The sequence below is a fragment of the Mus caroli genome, unplaced genomic scaffold, assembly GCF_978045245.1.
Source record: "Mus caroli unplaced genomic scaffold, Mus_caroli_1 scaffold_12, whole genome shotgun sequence".
Taxonomy (NCBI): domain Eukaryota; kingdom Metazoa; phylum Chordata; class Mammalia; order Rodentia; family Muridae; genus Mus; species Mus caroli.
Window position 1 is genome coordinate 6,090,801 of NW_028227267.1, and position 26,451 is coordinate 6,117,251.

At 40.1% G+C, this 26,451-nt stretch overlaps 1 protein-coding gene across 1 annotated transcript in view; it reads right to left on the bottom strand.

Moving 5' to 3' along the window:
• Synpr (synaptoporin) overlaps nucleotides 1–16,953 on the bottom strand; it is a 350,940-nt gene extending 333,987 nt beyond the window's left edge. Inside the window, exons 1-2 of the mRNA XM_021182224.3 lie at nucleotides 16,730–16,953; nucleotides 16,526–16,591 (exon numbers count right to left, since the gene is read on the bottom strand). Coding sequence (XP_021037883.1) covers nucleotides 16,526–16,591; nucleotides 16,730–16,747 — 84 coding nt within the window. The 5' untranslated portion in view covers nucleotides 16,748–16,953. The remainder of the gene's footprint in view (nucleotides 1–16,525; nucleotides 16,592–16,729) is intronic.
• Between the last annotated feature and the right edge of the window lie 9,498 nt (nucleotides 16,954–26,451).

The window sequence follows — 26,451 nt, forward strand, 5'->3', positions numbered from 1 at the left end:
GAGCTGAAAGTTAAGTTGACATTATCCAGGTTTGTGATCATCAATTTGGATAGAGATCGTATCATTTCTCCTGGAATTTTTTTAAGAGAATTCACTACTTCACACAGCTTTTTCATTTTTAATAGGGTAGTTCATGGTTGTCAGAACACAGGCTTAGAATGGAGCTGTGAGAGAATTCTGAGTCCTTATGAGAACACTCCAAGGAGTCTGACCTCAGTTTCTTCAGATTGTCCTTGAAATATGCTTTTGTGCCCTGCACATGTGTAGCAGAGAGGAGCAGGTTTGCTTCAGATTACCTATGGCCATTTGCCATTGTGATTCAAAATGTTCACAGATTTACTCCTATGACATTTTAACCTTCAAAGTATGAACTGTCTGATGCTCCAGATAAAGTTAGCCATCGCATGAGATTTAGTCCATCTCATTCGGTCCATTCTCCCAAACCTCACCATCTCTAGAGTGGGGACATAGAATGATAAATTTATTTTACTTTAGTAGAAGGAGCAATACTTAAATCTCTCTCTCTCCTTTCTGTTTCAATAATTTTTCCATCACAAGATCAAGAGGAAACAAAATAGAAACGAGGGACTACTTTTCTAAATGGTTTCCAGCATTTGCCTAAGCAACCAGGCTTCTTCTGCTTTCTACAAATAAAATATCTTCAATTCAAATAAAATAGCAATCTATTTTCATTTACAGTTCTAACAAGATAAAACTTTCTGGTTTTGGAGCCAGATGTGGTGGCACAGAGGTATAATTTCAACAGTTGGGAGGTGAAAAGAAGGAGTGACAGGAGTTCAAGACCAGCCTCAACCATGCAGCAAGCTTTCCAGGCTGGTGGGGTCACATGAGACTCCAGATCAAAAGAATAGTACTGCTTTGGAGCTGTAGGGTAGACTAAGAGTTTGCTTTGCCTGCCCACAGCAGCATTGATTGCCCATCTGAGAAGAACATGAAGTTCTGACAACCTATTATCCAGTTCACTTTCCCCTCACGGGTTCCAGCCCTTTATACAGAGATTGGATCATCAGGGGAGAATGAAAATATTACTGCTGCTAGGTTAAACACAAATGGTTCTTTCTGGAACCCAAGCAGACCCAGGGTCAAACATCATCACTGCTATTATCACATGAGCATCCTGGACCATTATTCATTTTTCTAAGCATTATATTCCTTTCCTAGAGAGAAAGAAAATGAAGGTACATGCATTTATGAATGTTGGACTCACTTGTATGGATATCAGCAAATACATATATAAAGCTGGAAATGAAAGAGAAGGGTTGCCTATCTGCAACAGCACAAAGCACACCACAAGAACCACAGCTTGCACAAAAGCCATCACAATCTCTCAGAAGTACTTCTGCAAGGACACCTGTCCTCTCTCTACCTGGGAGTAGCTCTAGATTTGTGATTAAGTCCTACATGCAGAATGATTATTTCAAAGCATCTATCAAAATTCTCTTCATTTTGCCTTCAATAACATCCCCTTTTCCAACCTCGTGATGCTCAAAGTGACTATGGCACCCACCTTCTCACATCAATGCTCTGCAGTGCTCAGCTATCCCCAAGCACACATCACCATACTTAAGACTGTCCTTGACTGTCAGGTACATCTAACCATTTTAATGGAGCTGTTTAAATTAAGTAGCACTACATGTAGAAAATAGCACAGTGAGTATAGAATAGATGGCAACAACTCTTACTGAATTCACAAGGGACCAAGGTGGCTGTGGTTGTTTAAATGAGAATGTCCCCTCATAGGCTCCAATATTTTTATTCTTGACTTCATTTGTTGATTCTATTTCAGGGGGTTCAAGAGGTGCAGCCTTGCAAGAGAAAATATGGTACTTGGGGCAGGCTTTGAGAGTTAAGGCCTCACCCTACTTCCAGTCTGCTCTCTCTGTTTTTATGTTTGCAGTTGAGGATATAAACATTTAGCTTCCTACTCCATGCCTGCCGTTTGCTGCAATGCTTCCCCGTCAGGATGGACTTCTGTCCCTCCTGAATTATAAGCCAAATTAAACTTCTTCCATAAGTTATTTTTGGTCATGATGTTTTAGCACAACAACAGAAAGTAACTAATACAATGTCCAAAATACAGCAGAGTGTGACGAAGAGAGAGAGGGGACTCATATTCTCAGCTAGTAGCAAGTGTGATCAGAAACGTCATTAAAACTACACAAATATTTGCCAATGTCTCAAATAAAGGAAGATAATTACTGTCTCTGGCCAAGCCAGGGCACAAACATCTAAATAGTTTCTGATAGTGGAGTCATGACATGACCTAGAGAATTAAAAGAAGCAGCTCATCTACAGCTTCATGTGAACACCAACTGCACAAGTTTGGCAGCTGTGGCTATTGCTTTGCAAATCAATTGTTTGTTTATGCTTTTTCAAAGTGAAGCCAAAATACAATCTTCAAGAAAAGAAAATGTGCAGTCTCAGTGCAAAATTAAAGAAGTAATGGTTCAACTAGACTTCATATCATGTTAGAAAAACATGTGATTGACAGTGATCGCTTCAGAACCATAATATTGGAGGGCAACTTGGTCATTTTATTCAAATATCTTTAAAATATATTGTACTTGGAGCACTTTCCAACTAAACACTAGTATAACATGTGTTGTAAAGATTTATTGGTAGGCAAGATTGCTTGCTATGCAGCAAACATGGGAATTTAAACCTTGGAATCATGGGAGCCCATGTAAAAATAGAACTCTGTGTGTGTGTGTGTGTGTGTGTGTGTGTGTGTAATACAAGCACTATGAGGTACAGAGAAAAGAGAATACTAGCCCTAGGTTCAGTGACAGACTTTTCTCAAGGGACTGGTAGGAAGGATATGATAGAGTAGGAATCTCAATGCCTTCCTCTGGTCTTCACATGAGCATGGGTACATGCATTGGCACATACAGCACCTATGTACACACATGTTAAAATTAAGAAAAATTACAAAGTTAGCTGTGTTAGAGGCCCAGAAGTATCTATCTTTTATAGGAATCCTCACAGGTTTTTCAAAAAATATAACAAGCATTTGGAAACCATCTAAATTATAGACTGGTGGGATAATCTCTGCAACAAGCACTCACTATCACAGTCCACAGTTATTGAAGTTATGGAGCAAGACATTGTATTTCCATAACATGTGATGTGCTCCATAGCATGGAAGCATAATTCACACTATTTAAGGAGAAGAAAGCATGTGGCAAACAGTCCCTATTCAAAACCTGCTCTACTATCAAGGGAGTTGGGCCTTCTCTCCACTCTCAAAGGAAGTTTCCTATGCTGAAATCCTAACTCTAGTACTTCAGTACGTCACAATGTGACTTTATTTGGAAACAAGATCAAGCTGATAAAGTTGGGGGGAGTCAAAATAGTAGAGTTAGAGAGTAAGCTACTAATTCAGCGACTGATGTTACATGTACACACACACACACACACACACACACACACTGTCATAGAAAGAAGGCAGAAACTGGAGCAGTAAATCATTCATAAGACTAGGAACACTAAAGACTGCCACCAATACATTAGGAATGGGAGAAGAGTATAGATCAGACTTTTCCTCATGATCTGTGAAATGATTTTGTTTTTACCACATTCTTATCTCAAAGCTTTGGTTTTCAGAACTTTGCAACAATAAATTTCTGTTATTCATGATGTAATCAGGCATCACTTAATGTCTGAGGTAGGTTTTAGGAATGTATCCTTGGGTGATTTTATCCCTGGACCTCATAGAAGGTTTGCTTATCCGGGCCAAGACATTATCACGTGTGCCTTATTAAAACAGCCTTATTGTGTTAGGCTGTTTTAGCAACTGTCATTGAATAAAATATACTTATGTGTGCTGCATGATTATACTTGTACAAGTCTGGAAATTAGCATATCATTTCAGAGGAAAAATGCATATGTACACAAAAGTACTTTAAAATGTATGTTCAAAATATTAGCTCACTTAGCTCTATTGGAGGGGCAGGAGGTCACACAGAGTTGGCTGAAGATCCTTCTTGGTCCTTCACCAACCATATTATTGAGCAAATATACTTTAGAAGACCGTTATAAGACTTTAATGAAGAGAGGCTGGATCAAGTGGTCCACATTGGAAGGTGAGAGAAATAAAGAGCACGATGTACTCTTCAAAGCGTGGTATTTTCTGCCAAGTTGTCTAACGCTCAATGCTGTGGTCAATTTTACACACAGCACAGCACTTTGTTACCTTTACATTTTTATTACTTCTTTGAGAGTTTTAACTTGTGTACACATATTTTGATCACATTTACTCCAAGTTTTTCCCATATCTACTTCCCCTTTTCTAGCCCAATTTTGTGTCTTTTTTATAAAAAAACACTTTCAAGCCCAATTTCTGATGCCCAAAGATTCTTGGATGTCTGGCCTTCCACTGAAACATGATTTAGTTATGGGGGCTATAATCTTAAAGAAAACTGGTCCTTTAATCTCCAGCACCTAGTGAAAGCCAATCACTCCAGGGTTAGGGTGGGAATATGCTCCCAACTTTTCTCTCCATGCTGGGATTTTATCTGGTTTGGGTTTGCACAGATTTTGGATATTCTGCCATAACCACTGAGTTCATATATACAGTGAGTGACCTTGCTGTGTCTTGTTTTCTCATAGCCAACTGCTGCCTCTGGTTTTTACACCCTTTCCACCTAACCTTCTACAAGGGTCTCTGAGCCTTGCAAGGGAGGGTGCGATACACACACACACACACACACACACACACTCCCTTTAGAGCTAAGCATTCTGCAGTTTCTTATTCTCTGCATCAGCTTTGGGTCTCTGTGTTAATCACTATCTATTGTACATAGAAATTTCTCTCAGATGATGATTGAGATTGATCAATGGGCATAATTAAACATCATTAGGAGTTATTTTCATACTACATTTATTGAGGAACATAATAGTAGTAGGTTCTCTCCTGGTACCCATGACATATGAGGCCATAAGTTCTTTGTTTGATAATGGTTCTAAGTTTCAATATATGGAACAGGATCTTAAATCCAATCAAAAAGTGTTTGGTGGTCAGGAGTGGTGGTGCATGCCTTTAATCCCAGCACTTGGGAGGCAGAGGCAGGTGGATTTCTGAGTTCGAGGCCAGCCTGGTCTACAAAGTGAGTTCCAGGACAGCCAGGGCTTCAGAGAAATCCTGTCTTGAACCCCCCCCCCCACTCCAAAAGTGTTTGGTTACTTCCATCATGTTCATAGCACATTGTACCAGTGGGTCTATCATGTCAGGTCAGTCATTGTGGCTCACAGAGTTCACAGCAGGGGAGAGCTGATGGATATTTTTCTCCTCCAGTAGCTTGTCACCTTTCAGCACTATGGAAGCTAGCTAATAGGAAGAGTCCGGGTCCATACTGGCTTGATGTCATCATGTTCTATGAGTCAAGTATGTGGAGTCTTTAGCAACAGCATATTACCACCAACATCTGGAGGGTAACAAAGAACAATGGCAATATCCTGTAATATTTGAGGTCTGTGTGACTCCATTGTCCAAGAATTTTAAAGTAAGTAACCCATTTCTGGCCCTGGAATTTTTATTTTTTGCCTGTGTTAGCTATTAGGGGCATAGTTGCTCTATTTGTCTTTTAAAAAAAATCAATCTCTCTCTCTCTCTCTCTCTCTCTCTCTCTCTCTCTCTCTCTCTCTCTCTCTCTCGTTAAGGCTGGTAGCCCACAAGCCCTAATAATTCCTTGTCTCCACTCCCAGCCATGGTGCTGTGGTTGCAAGCATGTAAAGACCATACCTGGTTTGTTATTTGGGTACAAGGATCCAAGCTCAGGGCCTCATGGTATACAACAAACACTTTTAACCATTGGGCCATCTCACCAAAAGTTTATACTGCATATAAACTTTAAAATCAGTTTCAAATATAAACTCCTAAGTGATGTTGGTGATCTCATGAATAATTGTGTTTTTTTTTCAATTGCTTTATAAATGGAATTGAAAAATGTAACAGTGAAGGTTCTTGAATAAACATCATTTATTATCTATGAAAGATTAAAAACACACCTTCTCCACACCCTCAAATAATTGCAGTAGCAGATGAATATTAATAGCAGCCAGTGGGGCATTCCCCCATGGAAAAAATTCCCATGTACCTGGCCCTAGCCTTTGTATGTTTTGACGTTTTTGTTTCTGAATGTTCTGTATGTTCTGACTTTTTTTAAGGCTGAAGATTATATCAACACTAGACAAGTGTGTCAATACCCATATCTGTAGACTGAGTTTAATTTCTAGGTTTAGAGACAGTCATCATTACTGAACCTTTGAATGAGAACCTTCATATTTCAGCCTACACTTTTGTGTTCTAAACGCCCATCCCATGTTAAAAAATGATATAGGAGTGAGTGTGTTCAAGGATTCTTAGCTATTTAATAATTTGTAAATACATCTTGGATATGGGTGAATATCCCTAAGAAACTTGAGGCTCAGTGAAGTTGATCATGAACATATCCAAGGTTGGTGGTTCAGCTCAACATTACATTTGAGTACATGTAACGTTGCATGTACATTACAGTTACAAAGCCAGCACAATCTTGTTGTCCTGCTATTGAGGTCAAATTCTACCATTGTCTAGATTGCCTTCTGGACTCCAAAGAAAATGGAGGACGGCCTTTACTAGCAGGGATTCCCCTTCTCTGACTGTAACCCTCACACACCTATACCTGTGGAATGTCACGTAGCAGCCTTGGTTAACATTACAGGTTCAACTTTCTTTCTTTCTTTCTTTCTTTCTTTATTTATTATATGTAAGTACACTGTAGCTGTCTTCAGACACTCCAGAAGAGGGCGCCAGATCTCGTTACGGATGGTTGTTAGCCACCATGTGCTTGCTGGGATTTGAACTCTGGACCTTTGGAAGAGCAGTCGGGTGCTCTTACCCACTGAGCCATCTCAGCAGCCCTCAACTTTCTTTCTCCTGATAAAAACAAGTTCAGCTAACACCTGAGGTTCCTGAAATGTTTCCCCATGATAACGAGGCATCTCAGTACCTTAAGTCTTCAGCCAATGACATTTGGCTACCCTAGATATTCTTAACCCTTGATACCAAAACTATGTAAGCCTTGAGTCAGCCCAAGTAAAGCTGGTCCTGGTGTGTGACATTACTGTATGTATTCTCAGGGCTTCCGAAACCCCTGACCCTTCCCACCACCCCAGACTTCTTCCATCACCTCTGCTTCATATTCCCTTGTTGACCAATAAAGGCCAATAATCCTCTGGGGGGCACAGAAGGTCACACATTTTATTTTCTTTTTTCTTAAGTCAGGGCCCTACTATGTATCTCTAAGCTAGCCTAGAACTCCCAACATAAACCAGGTTAGCCTCAACCTCACAGAGATCTGCCTGTCTCTGCCTTCTGAGGTCTGGAACTAAATGCATATACCATCACACCTGGCCTCTCAGCACATTCTGAATCATGTTATAATTGCTCCTTAGTCAGCCATTTCCTTGTCCAGGTGCAGTGTTTCTCAAGATCTCCATGTTTTACTCTAATCATGGGCCAGCACCTGCCAGGCTTCCAGAATTACTATTCAAACCAAGTCTTTTTCACTTTGTAATTCTGGCCCTCTACTTCAGGAGGGATTCTAGCATGTCAGCAATCTGTCTGTCAGGTGCAAGCAAAACCATCAGGTGAAGTCACGGTACAAAAGCAGAGTCAAGCAGTCTGCAGTTGAGCAGATGGATGGCTGAGCACTTCCTGTTAACACCACAGAGTAATATTTGGCACATAATTCTCCAAATAACAAACCTAAGGTATCCCAGTTCTCACTCGCAGACAGCAGACAAATCCATGCATTCCCCATTATCAATAATGAGACTCATTTGGCTTAAGTAAATTCCCAAACATCCAAAGAAATTTAAGTGTTTAGAATCTTGCTAAATATCTAGAGATTTCGTGAATTCCCCAGATGTCTTCCTGGGCATATGTCCATAACAGATTTCTGAATTTGCTTTTCCTTAGGGAGTGGACTGTTGATGAATATTCTATAAAATATATAAGATAAATTTTCTGAAGAAACAGGAATCTTTTTGATAATAAGAACACCGTGAGAAGCTATTTTGAGGACATTTAGAATTTAGATTTTGTTTTACTTTCTTGTTTCTTTGATAGTAGAAAAGAAACAGAATTAAGAATGAAATTTAAAAATGTAAATTTCTTAAAGTCTTGTATTAATAGATGATAGATACAGATATATATTCGTGTCTTTTCTATTATTGTTTTTAGTGGGGAAATAATTGACACCTTGTGCATCAACAAGGAGTCTCTATCAGTGGAGAAAATTCAGGAAGATGATCCAGAATATGGAATTTGGTTTCTGTTCATATTCATATCCCTAATGAGTTACTTGTTGTCTGACTTTCGGAAAGTGATTTGATCACCCATTTATAAGCAAGACTATTAGGTAGTCCCCGGATTATAATAAATCACATAACTCACAAACAACAATTAGAAAGCTGCTTTTGTCTACATGTAGAATTAACACTATTTGTATGTGCTTTATGGTTGCCTCACCATGCACCATTTTTTCCAGTGGGAAGATAATACAGAGAGAGAGAGAGAGAGAGAGAGAGAGAGAGAGAGAGAGAGAGAGAGAGAGAGAGCATCAAAAACTAATAATATAATAGTGAGCAAACTGTGTTTATACAGATCTAGAGTCTGGAGAGACTATACTGCAATTATAAATTTAGTGTCATCATCAACAAGCTCTTCTCCAGTTACAGTCCCATAGCTGTGGTAAAGGTAAGACACTACTAAAGTTTTCGATAACATGTAACCCTTACAAGCAAGCAAACGATGTGACACTCAAGATGCCCATGTGAAGACTCCACAGCATTAACATTTTTAAATTAAATTGAATAAAATAAAAATGGTCCAAACTCTAGCACATAGCTGATTCAAAACGCACATTTCTTCAAGCCTTAGATGAATTTTGCATAACAACCAAACCCTGTTCTCCTTCATCAAACAGACAACATTAAGCACAAAAAGCAAGCAAATGATGTTTCTTCAAATTTTTAGTTTTCTATCACATCAAAAAACACACTACACACAGCATATGCGTACACCTACATCCCACATACACACAATACACACACACATACACACACACACATACACACACAGCACACCACACATATACTTACACATGCACACACATGCACAAATACATAGATACAAATGCACGCACACCACACACCACACATACTTACACAACACACCCATATACACAGCACACACAGCACACACACTTACACACACCACACACACACACAATACACAGCACAAAACACACACACCACACAAATACACAGTACACAAACATACATACATGCACATCACTCATATATTTACACACACACATAAACACAAACACACAGAGACACACACACACACCATTTCCATTGTACATTCATCTGTTAGAAATTATGTAGTTTTATCACCTTTATACAGACTCTTCACTGGAACTGTAATAACCAGAACTTTAAAGATTGTCCCTTCCACTGCTCCATTAGAAAGGACTGTCTATAAGAGAGTGACTCGACTTTCATGGTCCTTTAAAATCAGGACACTAGTGACAGAATAACAGTGGACATTTGACCTATAGGCAAATAATCCATATGCTAGTTTATTGCCTTGGGACATGGCCTGGGGTTGACAGGTTAAACTGAAAAAGCAACCAGCCAAGGCAACCACATTCCTTCATTTAGGGTGTCAGATGAGAGTCTTGGGTAGAATGAGTGAGATTCACAAAGAACATATGCTGAGAAGGCAGGCAGGACCATGTCTAAAATCCTGGAATGGCAGCCACCTTGCTAAGGACTCTTGCTGCTCAGGTAACTTACCACTGTTTCATAAAGTTTATTCTTTGTTACTAAGTGTTGAGAAGATCTATAATATCCCTTTCTCATCCACATTTTACTCTTTTTATATGAGATAATCTCTTTCACAACTAAGACTAACCATATACTTCTATGGAGTCCTTACAATTCTACTTTATAGCAGATTATAGGAAGGGACTGTGTTCTCTAGAATTCATTTTTCTCTCTCCTCCATTCTGTTTCTCTCTGCCCACCTTTCCTCACCTCTTCCACTCAATATTGAGTAAACCCTTGGGTCTGGGAGCTATAAAAGGATTAGATGTTCTTGGAGTAAGCTTTTCTGTATTCCAAGAGTTGCACTAAATCTTTAGATTGTGTAGATGAATAATATGGCATTCTACCTTGGCTAGAATGTAAATGTATCGCTAAGGAGCTTATTCTAGATCCTGTCAAGAAGTCAACTTCCATGAGCAACACTTCCCTATCCAGGCTGACAACCAAGTGAAAAATAATTCACTAGCCAGTTAGGGTTGGGTAAGAAGGGACATGGAGCATGTTCCAAGGAGAGGAATTGACATTTTTAAAGCTACCTCATCAGCAAGAAACCATTACCAGGACTTTTAAATGTCCAAGAAATATGAAATATGTGCAGAGCAGGAAACAGGCTTTGGAACAGGTGATCTGGACTCCCTCCCATGTGCATGTTTGCTTGGGTGATGAGTTAGATTCAACTTTTTCTTGAATGTGTCTCCATATGTGTGTGTGCATATGTGTACATGTCAATGGATGCTGTGTGTGTGTGTGTGTGTTTGTATGTGTGTGCACTCACTTGCACATGCACAAGTATGTTCAGAAACCAGAGGGCAGCCTTGAGTATTTGTCCGTTAAACATCATTCAAAGTTATTCGTTTATTTCTTTCTGTATTTACTTGTTTATATATTCATTCATTTATTTAGAGGCAGAATCTCTCTGTTATTTGATTGAAGAGCAATCCCCAAGGATCTTCCTCTACCCCTCCCAGAGCTGGGATTATAAGTACCCACCACCATGTCTGTCTTTTGTCAGAACTGACTTTGGAATCAATTAGGTTCTCATGCTTGCAAAACAAGCACTTTGCTGGCTGAGCCATCTCCCCAGTCTTGGTCTCACTCATTCTTGTGACTTCTGAGAAGTCTGAGGTAGAGGCTAAAGGATGGAGGCTGTTTAAGAAAGAAGGGCTCAGCCCTGTGGGGAGCAGAGGTCAAGCTCCCACACTGCAGACCTCAGTACAACTGCCTCACCACACCCTCCATCCAAGAGCCTGCTCCTCAGAATCAAAAGCACTCATCTGTCAGGACCCTCACTCACCTACCATGGACTTTTATGTGCATGGTTTCTTTTAAAACTCCTGACAATGTGGGGAGGAAGGCAAGGGGTGTTTTCTCCAATGTCCAGGTGAGGAAACATATTCCTGCCAAAAGGCTAAGCTAACACACTGAACAAGAACATGCATAAATGTAACAGAAGTGAAAAACAGCCCACAGAAGACAGAGACACTAATAAGTCATGGTCCTTGCAGGTCTGGATTTTTTTTAAAGTAAGACATGACTATTTCCCTCCTCACTTTATGCCTGTGACAGGCAGAGCTTAGAATCCTCTTGAAAGAAGTTTCCCTGTATTATTTCTCCCTGTTATGATGAGTCTTCATGCCAGCTGCCTCAGGAAACTTAGAGAAGCCTTACGAGCTAAATTCTGGGGTGCTGCTTAGCATTATGCATGGGTTCATTCATATTCCAACTGAACACAATTTTGTCAGAGATGAGAAGGTTATAATTAAATCCAGCACATTAACTTAGCATTAAATAATCAGGCCCTTAATGGGAGATTGCCACTCAGGATTTTGATATTTTATATCACAGATTACCATCTTGCTTATATTGGGGGTGCTTCATGCATGCAAAGCATAAGAATGACAATAAAATGTGATTAAATTATTGGCTTTATAATAAAAGTCTCTTGTAGATAGTTTATGTGAAAAAAATGATTTAATTAAAACTTGCTTGGCTAACTAATGATGAGCAGAAAAATGAAGCCAAATATAAAAGACAATAAATAACTGGTGATTTTTTAAAAAAAGATATTCCCGACTATTTCAGAAGAGGTCTCTAATATTCATCCTGTGGGTCCACAAAATAAGACACTATTGGCTTTTAAATCTTCTTTGAAACTTTGGGATAAGAAACGCTGAGCACTGGCCAAAAGGGATAAGATTATAGCATTTATAGGAAATACAGTGTGGAGTGAGGTGGTCAAGCCTTGACTTTGACACTCATACTGGTTTTATTCACACTGTGTTAGTTAGGATCCCTGAGCCCCAAGATGAGATAACGTCATAAAAACCAGAATGACTCATGAGACTTCATATGAAGCTCTCTGAGGGATATGGTTATTATTACTTCTCTTTCTAGAAGTTTGAAAGTGTGGCTATCATTATACTATACTCTGCTATAGGTATCAATTGATTGTTACTGATAACAGGAACTATTCATGCTATGTACTGATAGCAAGAAAACAACAAGGGGTGTGATATTTCTTGGAGAACATAGCTTTGAATTTAGGTTCAGAAGTGGAGATCTGATAAATGTTAGTGCTACCATTTAAATAGACCGCAAGCATTTCTGGGTGGGCCATCCTCATCAGGGAGGTAAAAGGGCAGAGATGGAAGTTAGAATGCGAATGTGTGGTCCAGAATAGTAGACATGTTGCAGTATAATTAGCGATGGACATCAGAGAATGAGGATTTGAGGAATCCAGTAAAGGGATTCCATGAAGGTAGAATCTAGAACATCTGGAGCTGCAGCATAGTACTAGAGACACAGAGCATCATCAGAGACAAGAAATCACAAAACTGTTCCAACAGGGCTAGCATTTGAAGCATTAGTATGTCCTGAAAAACAAGAACATTCTGAGTCCACTCTCAACTTTACCTGAAACCCAAGGTGTAAACCTAGCACTTATAAACATCAGAAGAAAGAAAGTAATGTGCTTACTACAAATCTTCATAGATAGACGTGAGAGTGAGAGTGAGAGTGAGAGTGAGAGTGAGCAAGTGAGGGCATTGGCAGCACTGACGTAACAAAATAAGAAAGACCAGTGGAAGATCGGATGGTATGTTCATGGCTTTTCAAAATATGAAAACAGCATAAATTAAATATTTTATAACATTTCCAAATAATGGTTTAAGAGCTTTATAGGACATAATTTCAGAGTCAGGTTCATGTTTTGAATCTCTGGTTTTCAACAGTTAATAAAGGTTCCCTTATCTCATCTTAATAGAGATGAAGGGTGGAGAAGCTTTGCCCGAAAGTGTTTGAAAGTAATCGATGCTTTCCTTTCATTCTTTCTATGTTATTAAGAGTTTAAATTTATTTCATATACAAACTCTTCATAAGGAAAGAACATACAAAATATATCTTCCCCCTAAAAGTTTGTGTTTAGATGTTGATCAGTTCAAAGGTCTATCTATAGGAAAAATCTTACAACATGAGTTACTAAAACTCACTCACATGTATGACTGTAAAGGAGTGATATATCTATAATTTTAAATTTCATGACTTTGTTTCAGCCTGTCCCATTTTCTACCACTAACTATCAAATTGCATCATGTCAAAAAAAACACTATTACTTTAATTGTATGTACGGTTATGCTTTCCTGTGTGTTCATATAAAACAGACACACACACACACACACACTATAGTTTTGTAAAGACCGTGTTGTGCTGGGCAGGTAACCTGCATATCTGATGGATCACATCATTTACATAATGATTAATGGAGGGAATATTATTCCTCCATTTAAAATTTATGAAGTGTTTTTAAAAAGAAAGAAAGCTTATTTGCTTTCTTTTCTGTATTTAAGAATTGCTTTGAAGGAGAATTTCACTGTGTATCCGAGGATGATCCCTCTACCTTAGCTTCCTTAGTCCTTGGGGTACAGTTGGATACCATCATGCCTGGATTCATTTTGACAGTATATAGGCACCAATCTCCATGAAAATGAATATTAACTTATTGTTTTTAATGGTAGCATATTTCATTATTTGCACAAATTACACCTATAAATATTTGCGTATATGGATTTATGGGTTGTTTCCATTTTTCCACTGTAAATGAGGTGCAATAAATATCCTTGAAGATATTGTGGTTTAGATGTATATGTGCTTTCCAGTCTTTACATGTTAAAACAGGATCTGCCAAAAGGCAGTATTAGATGGTGGCACATTTGGGACCTGGATCACTCACAAGGTCAGAGACTCATGAACAGCATTGGTGCCCTTACAAAGGGCAGGTGAGAGCACAGGAAGGTGCCATCTGTGAACCAGAAAGTGGGATCTTGCCAGACACAGAATCTGTCAGTCTTTGACTGAAACTTCCAGCTGTCACTATGACCAGTCATCCAGAATTATGGGAAGAAATCTCTCTGATATAACAACCATTCAGCTTAAGGCGATTTATTATAGCAACAAGAGGACTACAGAAACATATATCTTTATGTGGACTTTATTTTCATGGTTATAGATGCTGACAAGGATTGTAGCTTAAAAACTAGAGACTGTCAGCTTCAAAGCCACTTTCTATCACTTTGTCAACATCTACAGAGGAAGAGAAACTGGCTATGATAAGTGCTCTATCATTACCAATGAACATTTTTCCAGACTACCCAATGTTTTCCAAGTGTTCTGAATGGGTCTAATAAAAGACAGAGAGACAGACAAATATATATTGTACTAGAAGACTATACTTCCACCCGATGTCACTATCATATGCATATAGGATGCATATGTCTCAGAGCAGCTCCACATATCAGTACATACACACACTGCTCTTCACCTGCCCACTGCTGTTATCTCAAGACAAGACAGCCTATAGTACAATTTTTGTGTTTCTTCAGCATTGATGCATTTGAGGCTTGTTTTGAATGATGGTTGATGAATATCCATCTTCCCAGAATTCTGATGTGCTGTTCAGAAAGCTATGATCTAAACAAACTCATTCAGATTGACCAGGAGTTTGAAATCTATCAAGAGACCTTATTTGCAGGGGCAACAATCATGGTGAAGAATGAGCAGTATTTCAAGGAAATGGCAATATGAGATAGTCATGTGTTTCTATCAGAAAATGATGTCAGGTTTCTGAACTTTGGGTGGATAATAAGTTGACAACTGAAGTACTATTTTGATTTTTTTTAAGAGGTGTGCCTTCATGAGTCATTATGGTTGGATAAATGTGAGAAAGGGGTTAAGAAAGACATATGGAAGATCCTTCAGCTGTGAGTGTAGCAGGGTTTGCCTGACTTAGCAAGAAGGAAAAAAAAAAAGAGCAAAACCAACCAACCAACCAGTATTACAGATGCCAGTCTCTCAGCAGATTAAATGCACTTGCTGCCAAACCTCACAATCTGAGTTCAATCCCAGGCATCTACATAAGTGGACTGAGAGAACCAACTCTCATATGTTATCTTCTGACCCCTACATGTGCACCAACCATGGCCTTCAGTTTTACACACACACACACACACACACACACACAGAGGGGGAGGGGTGGAGAAGAGGGAGAGGGAGAGAGAACAGAGTATCAAAATAGCCAACTGAAAGCCAATAGCTGGAGCCTTCTTTAAAAACTTTCTTGAGGCTAAACTGACCCAGTCAGGCATTGTGGTTCAGGTCAATTCACAGGGAAGACAGGGTTACCTCTAGACTGTGATGTAAACATGCATCATACTTATGTAGTGAAAGCCAGGCACACGCCCTTGTCTCTGAGTCTGAAGCACAGAATAGGCTCTTACATAATTTCCTAGCTGGTCAGTGTTAGCGCCTGTGATTAATTCTACATGACGGGCTTTGAACTTTCTGTTCAGATGGCTTCTCTAGCCTTAGAGCTCTCAGCAGGAGGAAATGTGTGACCCGCGGACTTCACTCCTTATAACTATCAGTCCAGCCAAGAACATTGGCATTGCTCCATGAGGCCTCGTGAGTAACCGTGTTCGTGCCTTGCTCTTGTCTGCAGACAGATTGCCATAGGTCTCTTGAGGTGGTTTTATTTTAAAAACAAATAAATCAGAGACGCCATGTAAGTTCCCACAGCTCAAACCCTAGAGAAAGCTGATCAAGGATTTGGCTGAAAAAATACCAGTATCGACATTAGAAAAATACTAGGGAAGTCCTCCCCCTTACACTATCCACTCTCTGAAGCCTTCTGGAGATAACTCCAGCTGGAGCTTCCAGCCAAGCAATGAGTCTCAGAGATTTGAGTATCCCCACACAGAACAGACGCTGTCCCAGTGCTGACCAACTTTTCTAGCTTGGTCAAGTCCTCCCAGCTCTCCACCTGTGATGGTTCCCTACCCAATCTGGTCTAGGGCTCACAAGGATACAGAAGAGAGGCCAGAGTTCCATGGAGGCTTCACCTCCTCCCTGCCACCTCCCCTGCTTCCCCTACCAGACCCTGCTGGCCAACAAGCTGTGAAGGGAGGTGATTCGAGCTCCTGCATGAATGCATCTACATTTCACCTGGAGTCCCAATGTGACCTCGACCCTATCTAGCAGCTCCAGAAGCGCTGAACCCCTGGCTATGAACAGAACCGAGCAGAGAGTGCCCCACTTGACCTCTTTCTACCTCTCAGCTAGATGCCTCCCAGCTACTCACCAACTCCAGAGCTCGCAGGAAGGCAAGGGGTTCCTTCAATGCCCGAAAGGTGCCCGCAGAGGCCACCTATGGATGAACAAGAAAGGGGAGAGAAAGCAAAAGTATGAGCCGAGGGTTGGGGATACCTGTCCAGTGCATCTTGTTGATGTTCCTGGCGTTTCCCAATCCTAGGCCAGCCGCCCTTCCTGTCCTGTTCATTTCTACCTGGCTCACAGGGTCCATGGCTCTCCCGTACTCTGTCTTCTCTCGAACCAGTTCCCTTCAGGAATGAAGTTCCTCTGACCCACGCTCCCCAGGGTCAGAAGCCACTTCTGGTGGCGAGCGGCTCACCCGGGACCCGGGGTGGGTGGGGAGCACCAGCTGTAGGTTCCAGCTTGCTGGGGCTCAGTCAGTGCAGTTCCCTGTGCTGTGCGGGAGGCAAGCCGAGCCAGAGAGGGGTGGGCGGGGCAGAGTGGGCTAGGGAGCAGCAACAGAGGAGGGGATAAAGCCAAGCCATCAGGGCCAGGCTGTCATTGGCTAGGCGCAAGCTCCACGGGGAGGGCGTTCGGGTGGGCTAGGCACAGCCCGCGCACATTGGTCCAGATCCCGCGCGCGGGCGCGCAATCTGCTCCAGGCTCCGGGGAAACTTTGGGGCTGCTGGTTGGCAACAGTGGACTAATGTCCTCATCATGAAGGCTGCGGGCTGCAAGAGGAGAAGGGGTAAGAAAAGAGCACCAATGTCAGGGGAGTCACGCATTCCCTCTGGTGACTTTTCTATGACAAAGACACCATCGATCACTCCAGTCATTCGTTTATACAAAGCCTGCGTGGAAAGGCTTCTTGTAACTTGACAGTTTCAGATTCTAGGGTCCAGCCCCAGACAAATACTGCTACTTCCCTTTCAGGAAGTAGGAACTGGGGAGGAAACTGGAATGTAGTCTGGAGAGCAGCAAGGGTGGTGGGAGAGAGGGCTGGACATGGGAAGAGGGAAGGGTGTGTGTGTGTCCCTGCGCACGCGCACGTGTGTGTGTGTGTGTGTGTGTGTGTGTGTGTGTGTGTGTGTGTGTGTGTATGTGTGTGTGTGTGTGTGTGTGTGTGTGTGTGTGTGTGTGTGTGTTCGCCCGCGCTGGGGAAAGGAAAGTGTCAGCATAGAGTGGCTGGAACTAGAATCAGTTGATCTTATTCCGGCCAGGTACCAAGCAGGTAAGTAATCTGATGGCTATGTGTGAAGTCCCTACAAAACATCAAGGACTAAACTGATCTAGAATATAAAGGGTAATTCAAGTCCACTCTGTCTCTTAACTACATGCTAGTCCTGTAAATAAACCTCCTCCGAATAATGATAGGTCACAAGCAGTTTCCACTCCAGCCTGAGCCAAACTCTCTTAGAATTTAATGAATAGTAGCTCACCCTCACCCCCTAATGGGTCAACTTTGCTGGAAATAATAAACTGCAGCAACTTAGTTCTGTCAACCAAAAAAAAAAAAAAAAGGAAAGAAAGAAAGAAAGAAAAAGAAAAGGAAAGAAAAGAAAACCTTGCTAAGAGCTTGTCAGACATTAATATTAAATTAATTAATATTAATATTTCATTAAATATTCACAAAACCCTCACGGATAATAGCATTATTATTCTCAGTCTTGAGATGAGGAAACTAGAGCTTACTGAGGGAGGCGACCTGCTCAGTGTTGTTCAGCTTGCAGGCATTGAACCAGAACTGAATTAAAAATGGGAGTCACAAAAAACATAAAGGAATGAGAAGAGGGGAGAGGAAGAGCAACGCTCATACCCACCGCACTATGCAGCCCTTCCTTCTCCTCCCTTTGGACTGGGTTCTACATATGAAGTGGTCTCCCAGCAACACAGAGCGTCCATCTGTTTATTACAAAGACTTGCCAAAAAGGCTTGGAGTTGTGGAAATAAGGGAACGGGTGTGCTTAATATTTAGGAGTGGGAAAATATAGAGAGGAATAGTTTGCAATCTGTAAGAAGAGACAGCAGAACAAAACTAGCTAAGAAAGGGAGCATTTAGAAGAGACCCTTCCAGGCCTATCAATAGATTTTTATTAAAGAAAAATTAGAAATCTCATGAATGGGAACCCCAACAAAACAGTTGCACTATCTGCTTATTCCTACTGCTATTCGTCCATGCAGACAGGGTCTAAGACAGTGGGAAACAATTGTCTTTAGAAGATGCCATTATAGAACTACTCTGTGTATGGGAGGAGGGAAGCATAGTCAAGTATTTAGTACTATAGTGTCCTGAAATGCATGTTTATAAACAGGTAGCTGAGCCTGTTTCTCTTCATCCATGAAACAACACATAATACTAAGTATCTACTGTAGCTACTTGCTATGAGGATTCTAGCATATTTTGTAGCCGGGATAGGATGGTACATCATACTTTTAATTCTCTCAATAATTACATCTTTCCTAAAGCAGTGTGAGCATGTAAAGGTCCAGACTATAGTTCTGGTCATCCACTCTTTAAAGTGCTGCTTGCCTTTGGTCCAGGAGTAATTATGTAACATCCAGAGACAGTGTATGTATTTCTGAAGATAAGTTCTGGGGAGAAGTTTAGGGAAATTTATATTGTCTATCTTATTCCCTAACACCAAATGATGATGAGTATAATTTCTTCCCAAAGACTGGGGCTACAGCCTAGTGGTAGAACATTTGCCTAGCATATTCAGGGACTTGGCTTTGAACCCTGGCATTACCAAAAGCAGGACAGGACAAACTTATATAGAGGCATTGCTAACAGCCTGCATTCACACACAAGGTTGGTATAGACCAGATCTGCAGCTGAACCTTGGTGAATATGAAGCTTTGGGGACTCTGAACTGAGATATTGAGGTTTTTGTTGTTACAATTAACCTTAGCTGATGAAAAATATTTCCTACAGTGTAGGGAAAGCAAGATTCTGCTTTAGGTTGGTTTGAGCTCATTGTCTCTGCATTTTAAAATATCATCTTTGCTCTTTGCCTAATTGTCAATGAGCTTACTGGGTATAATGTATCATGCTTATATTTAGTGATGATAATTGTCAGAATACTATCAATTGAGTTTCGTTTCTGCTCCTGGGTTGCACTGTTTCCTGTATTTCATTTAAGCTACACCCCAACTTGCTCTCCTTCTCTATGGATAGCATACCTAGCCATAGGTAACTTGCAAAAGTTCATCTCTATATTTGAAACTCTACCCAAGGAAAGATTTATGTATTTTATTGCCCATTTGAAGATCACTTGAGCTGAAAACTGTATCTATTCCCTCAGATCTCTCTTCACATGCAACACTTCAAGCTAATATGGTAACATATTTTTCCAGTTCTCCAAACATTATGTGAAACTGTTAGACAAAGGCATAATAGCCTATACAACAATGGCATATTGTCAGAGGTTGCTTTTCACATTCCACAGATGTATACATTTCCAACAGCTGCATCACCAAAATAAACAAAAAAAAATGCATGTTGTATATTGCATTTGCAATGCTAAATATTTTGAAGACTTTGGGGTTAGAACCTCTCTATTCACATATGGGAATAACACTGGGTTCCCTACGAGCTAGGTTGGGAAGAAAGACAGATGACATCAACACTGCCATATTTTCTTTCTGGTCACTGAAGATGATCCCTTTTCTTTTAGCCCAAGAGAATAAAAACTAGTTCCATCTTAATATAAGGAACACGCTGGAAGAGCTCAGTTACCAGGCTAACTTTGATGAAGCATCTATTTAAGTACATATTGATATGAAACTCAAGTAGTCTCCAGATCTTTTTTACTTTAGGAAAGGGATTCATAACCTTGACTAGTTCCTTTGGCCCAGCAAGGCAATCTATCTACCTTACTTCGGAGGACTCTATTCTCAAGAAGGAGACTTGAATCCTTCTTTGCTCTATTGATAGTTTTATGAGGCATTTTAATTTTTATGTATGGGAGTGGAGGGAGAATGGAGGGGGAGTGGTGAGGGAGTGGGGGGGAGTAAAGGGGGGAGTGGAGGGGCAGTGGAGGGGCAGTGGAGGGGTAGTGGATGGGCAATGGAGGGGGAGTGGAGGGACAGTAGAGGGGGAGTGGAGGGGCAGTGGAGGGACAGTGGAGGGTGACATCTTGAAGGTAAAGACCAGAGTTTATTCCCAGTAGCCTTCTAAGAATAGTGAATGGTCGGTCACAAGACAGAGTAGTCTTAGCTTACTCACTAAGTAAAGGCTGAGAGCCTGCTGTATATTACCATGGCTGAGTTCTAATGTCCTCCAAGGTGTTTGCTAAGACTCACACCTCCTCAAAGCTTGCACTGTACTAGAAAATACTCAAGCCTTAAATTTTTAAAGTCAGTGTTTCCTAGACACCTTCATAACTTAGATATTGTGACTAGTGATACAATGGACATGGATATGCAAATGGGCCTGTCATGTGTTGCCATGGAGTTCTTTAGCTAAATATCGAAGCCTGGTGTGGCCGGATCATGTGATTCTGCATATGATAGCAAGAAGTCAAATAAGAGTAATCATTTTAAATCTCAAAGATGACTGATATTAGATCAAAACTACAAAAAAAGTCATTATGAACAAATATAAATATAGTAAGTAATGTAAGCACACAAAGAAAAGTATTCTTCATATATTAAGTAACCAACAAATACTCTCAAAACAAACCACATACTTCAGTAGATAGACCTGTAATAGTCAGGCAAAATGATTGCTTTGGACTAGTATCCTTGGATTTCATCTTCTTCCTTCTCTTGAAGAGAAGAATGATACTTAAAGTTTATTTGTTGTATTAATGCAGAAGGAAACCGTACTCAGAGGTTGTGAAGTAAAAAATATGACAAAGAAGTAATGAGTGACAGCTGTCTAAGCACTGCCCAGGGCACACCCCTGATCCTGCTGGCAGTGTGAACTTCCCAAGTTCTTCCTCAGGTCTCTGAGCAAGTGAGTGCAGCAGGGGATGTCAAGCACTCATTTGTTCATTTGGTTTGCAGAAGACTTTAACTTTACAACAAATGAAGCACTGTCTTTCAAACATCCTGTAAAGTTAGATTTATTTTCATATGCTTTTGTCTTAAGTGGATACACTAAGACATGGTATGTTTAAATTTTTTCACAAAATAAGCCTTTGTAAAATAGGCTTTTTGCAAGGCTTCTATACAGAATTTCTCCTCCCTCTCTCCTCTCCCCTCTCCCCTCTCCCCTCTCCCCTCTCCCCTCTCCCCTCTCCCCTCTCCCCTCTCCCCTCTCCCCTCTCCCCTCTCCCCTCTCCCCTCTCCCCTCTCCCCTCTCCCCTCTCCCCTCTCCCCTCTCCCTCTCCCTCTCCTCCTCCCCTCTCCTCCCCTCCCCTCCCCTCCCCTCCCCTCCCCTCCCCTTCTCCTTCCCTCCCCTTCTCCTCCCCTTCTCCTCTCCTCTCCTCTCCTCCCCTCCCCTCCCCTCCCCTCCCCTTCTCCTCTCTCTCTCTCCCCAAATTGTAATTTTAATTAATGTGTTAATTGTATAAGGTAGCAAGTTGCATAAGTACAAAATTTCCATACAAATTTACCTTGAACCTATTTCCCTCCATATCACCTCTTCTCCCTCCCTTGCTCCCTCCTTCCCTCCCTCCTCCTCTTCCTCTTCCTCCTCCTCCCTGCTGTTAATGAACTTTACCCCCTATTTTCAAGTCCCCTACTCTTAGCACTCATTACCTCCCTCCCTGTTTATAGATTTAATCTATACAAAATCCAGAAATCAATGCAAGAATATCTTCAGTATTTGTCTTTCTGAGACTTACTTTATTCCCTTATGATGATCTCCAATTGCATCTACTTTCCTACAAGTGACATAACCATTCTTTATTATGACTAAGAAAAATTATGGACGCACCATTTCTCTAATTATTCCTCTGTTGATGGACACATAGGTCTCTTCGTAACTTAGATATTGTGACTAGTGATACAATGGACAGGGATATGCAAATGGGCCTGTCATGTGTTGCCATGGAGTTCTTTAGCTAAATATCAAAGCCTGGTGTGGCTGGATCATGTGATTGTTCCATATGCAGTTCTTTGAAGAACTTCAAGCTGATTTCCACAGTGGCTGAACTATATTCACAGAAGACATGAGGATTCCCATTGTTCTGCATGTTTGTCTGCTTATGTTGTTTTTTTTTTAAATGATTGTCATTCAAGGTGATATGCAATCTCAATATAGGTTGATTTCATTTCTCCGATGACTAGTGAGGTTGATCATTTTTCATGTATGTAATATGGCCGTTGGACTTCATCCTTTAAGAATTGTTCATTCATTTGACTAGCCATTTATTGATTGGGTTGTTATTTGTTATTTAGTTGACATATAATTTGTCAAATTATTGGTATAGCCTAGATATTAATCTTTTGTCAAAATAGAGTTTCTATTTCTGTAAAGGGTGACATTAAAACTTTGATGGAGATTGCTTTGGGGAACATAGCAATTTTTGAAATAGTCACTTTTCTAAATCCATAAGCATGGGAGACTTTTTGTCTTCTGTTGTCTTCCACTTATTTCTTCAGCAATTTACACTTTGCATCATAAAGCTTTTCTGGCCCTGAGTTAGGTTTCCTCCAGGATATATTTGTGAGTGGCAATAGACAATGGGATTGTTTTTCTGATTTCTTCCTCAGTGTGTGTTATTTGTACTTAGGAAGGCTACTGATTATGTGTGTTAATTTTTAATCCTGCCACTTTGCTAAAAGTATTTATCAGGTCCAAGTTTTCTAGTGGAGCCTTTAGAGTCTTTTCAGTTCAGGGTTATATCATGCACAGTTAAGAAGATGGTGAGTTCTTTCCGTATTTTATACAATTCCTTTCCTTGCCTTACTCTTTCCTGGTGGAAATGTTTTGAGGTTTTCCCCAGTTACTATAGTGTAGACTACAGTTTTGCCATTTATAGCAATTATTTGGATGAAATTTGTTCCTTTTATTCCTAGCTTTGTTATGACTTTTATTGTGAAGGATTGCTGCATGAAATTAAAAGCTTTTCAGTGTTCATTTGATGTGATATCTGTCATTGAGTCCATTTGTGAAATATATTAATTTTTTCTTGATTCATTCCTCCATCTCTGTAAGGAAGTCAACTTGGTCATGGTGAATGATCTTTCTGATGTTTTTCAATTCAATTTTCAAATATCTTATTGAGAATTTTTGTATTAATGTCCATCAGGAAGTTTGGTCTATAAGACACATTGATGTTCTTTAAAGTTATTGTAGAATTTAGCAATAAATTATTTTGCACCTGGGCTGTTTTTTAGATTTGTTTAAAATAAAATATGAGTCTGTGGGTTGGTGGGTATATACCATGTGCGTTTTGGTTCCTGTAGACACCAGAAGAGAGCATCACCCAAACCAATTTGGGTGCAGGGTCATCTGGAAGACTAGCAAAGTTCTTAACTGCTAAGACCTCTCTCTAGTTCCCATACATGAACTTTTTAAATGGAGAGATTTGGTTTTATATCACTGCTTTAATCTTATTACTTGTTCCAGATGTGTTTAAATTTTAATCTCTCTTTTGTTAATACTCATTGGTCATGTATATTTAGAAACTCATTCATTCTTTTCTTTAGATTCTTTAGATTTTCCATTGTAGTTGAATATGTTTTCAAGATATGTCTTAATAGTTTTCTGAATTCCATTGAAGTCTATTGTAGTGTCTTCCTTTCATTGATAGTATTGTTCTAGGTTTTCTCTCTCTCTTCAAGTTAATTTGGCTAAGGTTTGCCAAATCACCTATCTTTTAATAAAAGTTACTGTTTCATTAATTCTTTGTAGTTTTATTCATTTTAATTTTATTAATTTATTCTCTGATGTAAATTATTTCTTTTCTTCTACTAACTTTGTGTCTGTACATCATGGATGTTCAATGCGTGCATGGATGTCTGTACATCATGTGTGTTCAGCAGAGGCCAGAACAGGGTTTTGGAGCTCATGGAACTGAAGTTAAGGACAGTTGTGAGGTACCATTTGGGTGCTAGGACTTGATTTTTATGCTTGTTTGTTTTTGAGACAGGGTTTTTCTCTGTAGCCCTGGATTTCCTGAAATTCACTCTGTAGTCCTGGCTGGCTCCAAACTCAGAGGTCCGCCTGCCTCTGCCTCCCAAGTGCTGGGATTAAAGGCAGGCACCACCACTACCCAGCTGGTCACTGGAACTTGAGCCTGGTCCTCTGGAAGAGCATGTAGTGCTAGCAACCATTGAGCCATTTTTCCAAACCAAAATGTTTATGTGTATTACATTGTGTGTGTGTGTGTGTGTGTGTGTCCACATGCACCACCTGTGTGCTAACACACTTCAAAGTCAGAAGAGTGTACGGGCTTACCTATAATTGTGGTTACAAACAGCTGTGAACTACCCAACCAGGATGCTGGGAAATGAGCCCCAGTCCTCTGTAAGAACAGAGAATATTCCTAACCCTGAGCCATCTCATTGGGTTTTTTTTTATTTTTTTAACGTAGGCAGTTATACCTATAAACTTTCCCCTTAGGAAAGCTTTTACCCTACCATGGTGTTGGGTAGGTTGTCTTTTTCATTTTAATTTCGCTTTAGAAAGTTTTAAATTTCCTTTGTGATCTTGTTGATAAGTCTTAATTATTCAATAGTGTGTTGTATAGTCTCCATGGATTTGTATGTGATCTATATTCTCTCTTGATGTCAAGTTCTTATTTTATTCCATGTGGTCACATAGAACACACCAAATGATTTTAATTTTCTCTATTTTATATCCTATATGATCTCTTTTAGGGGAAGTTCCATTGAATTATGAAGAGAATATGTATTCTGCAGTGTTTAGATCGAACACTCTGTAGCTATTTGACATAGTCATTTGATTTGTGATTTTATTTGACCCAGATGTTTCTCTGTGTTTTGTTGGCATGACCTTTCTTTTGGTCCCGCTATTATTGTGTTGGGAATAATCTATGTCTTTAAATACCTTTATTTTTTCATAAAATTGGGCACAGTAGTGTTTGATGAGTATATACTTAGAGTTGTAAAAGACACTTAATTAATATTCTGAACCAAATATATATATATATATATATGACCCAATAAGAACTCATATCATAAAATGGCTATTTCTGAATTTTAAACCAAAGGGAACTGTGTAAAATTTGCAGCTTCAACAAATGCAAACTAGAACACAAAACTCTTATTGAACTGTCCACCCTTAACCCCAGTACATCATTATAACAACTGAAATTTTAGTAACAGTGCAGCAGTGTGTTAAGTAGGTAGTAGGCAGCTGGCAAATGCCTCCACAGGCCTCCACTCCACAGGCCACCACTCACTCACTCTGCTCTGTTCTAAGACCTAAAGCATGTGCTACTGTCACCCACAGCACACTCAGGAAAATCTAGACTCAAAAAGTTAAAGCCTTAGCTAAGGTTTTATGGAAAGTAAACAGCAAAGTCAGTATTTTCTTCCTTCCCCACAGCTTTCTAAGAAAAGGATGTTGTGCAGTTTCCATTGAATACATCACAAGCTGTTAGCAAAAATGTTTCTTGCTAGGATATAAGCAAAAGGTCTTGGGAGGCATGGAGGAAGGACAGACAGCATATTCTTCAAGCATTACTAATTGTGTGAACACTCTAAAACACAGAAAACCCCTCCCAGTCCCAGAGACTGGCATATCTCATTTCTGTCTTTTACCACTAGCTGTTTTCATAAACGCTCATCATTTTGGTGTTCTAAACACCCTCGGAATACAGACAGCTCTGAGTTCCTGCCCCATCCCCTGCAGGATTTGAATGAGATTGAGGTAGCCCAGTTAGCTCTGGTGCTTCCCCAGGAAAGAGGTCAGCAGAAGGAACAGTGAACAGGAGGCCAGGCTCAGTTTGACTGAGTTCATTACATCCCAATTCTTCCAGTTCTCCTTGGGTTGGGCAAAGGAGTTAGGCTGTTATATTTATTGTTTAATTGGCATACAAAGTGTCTCATTATGACATT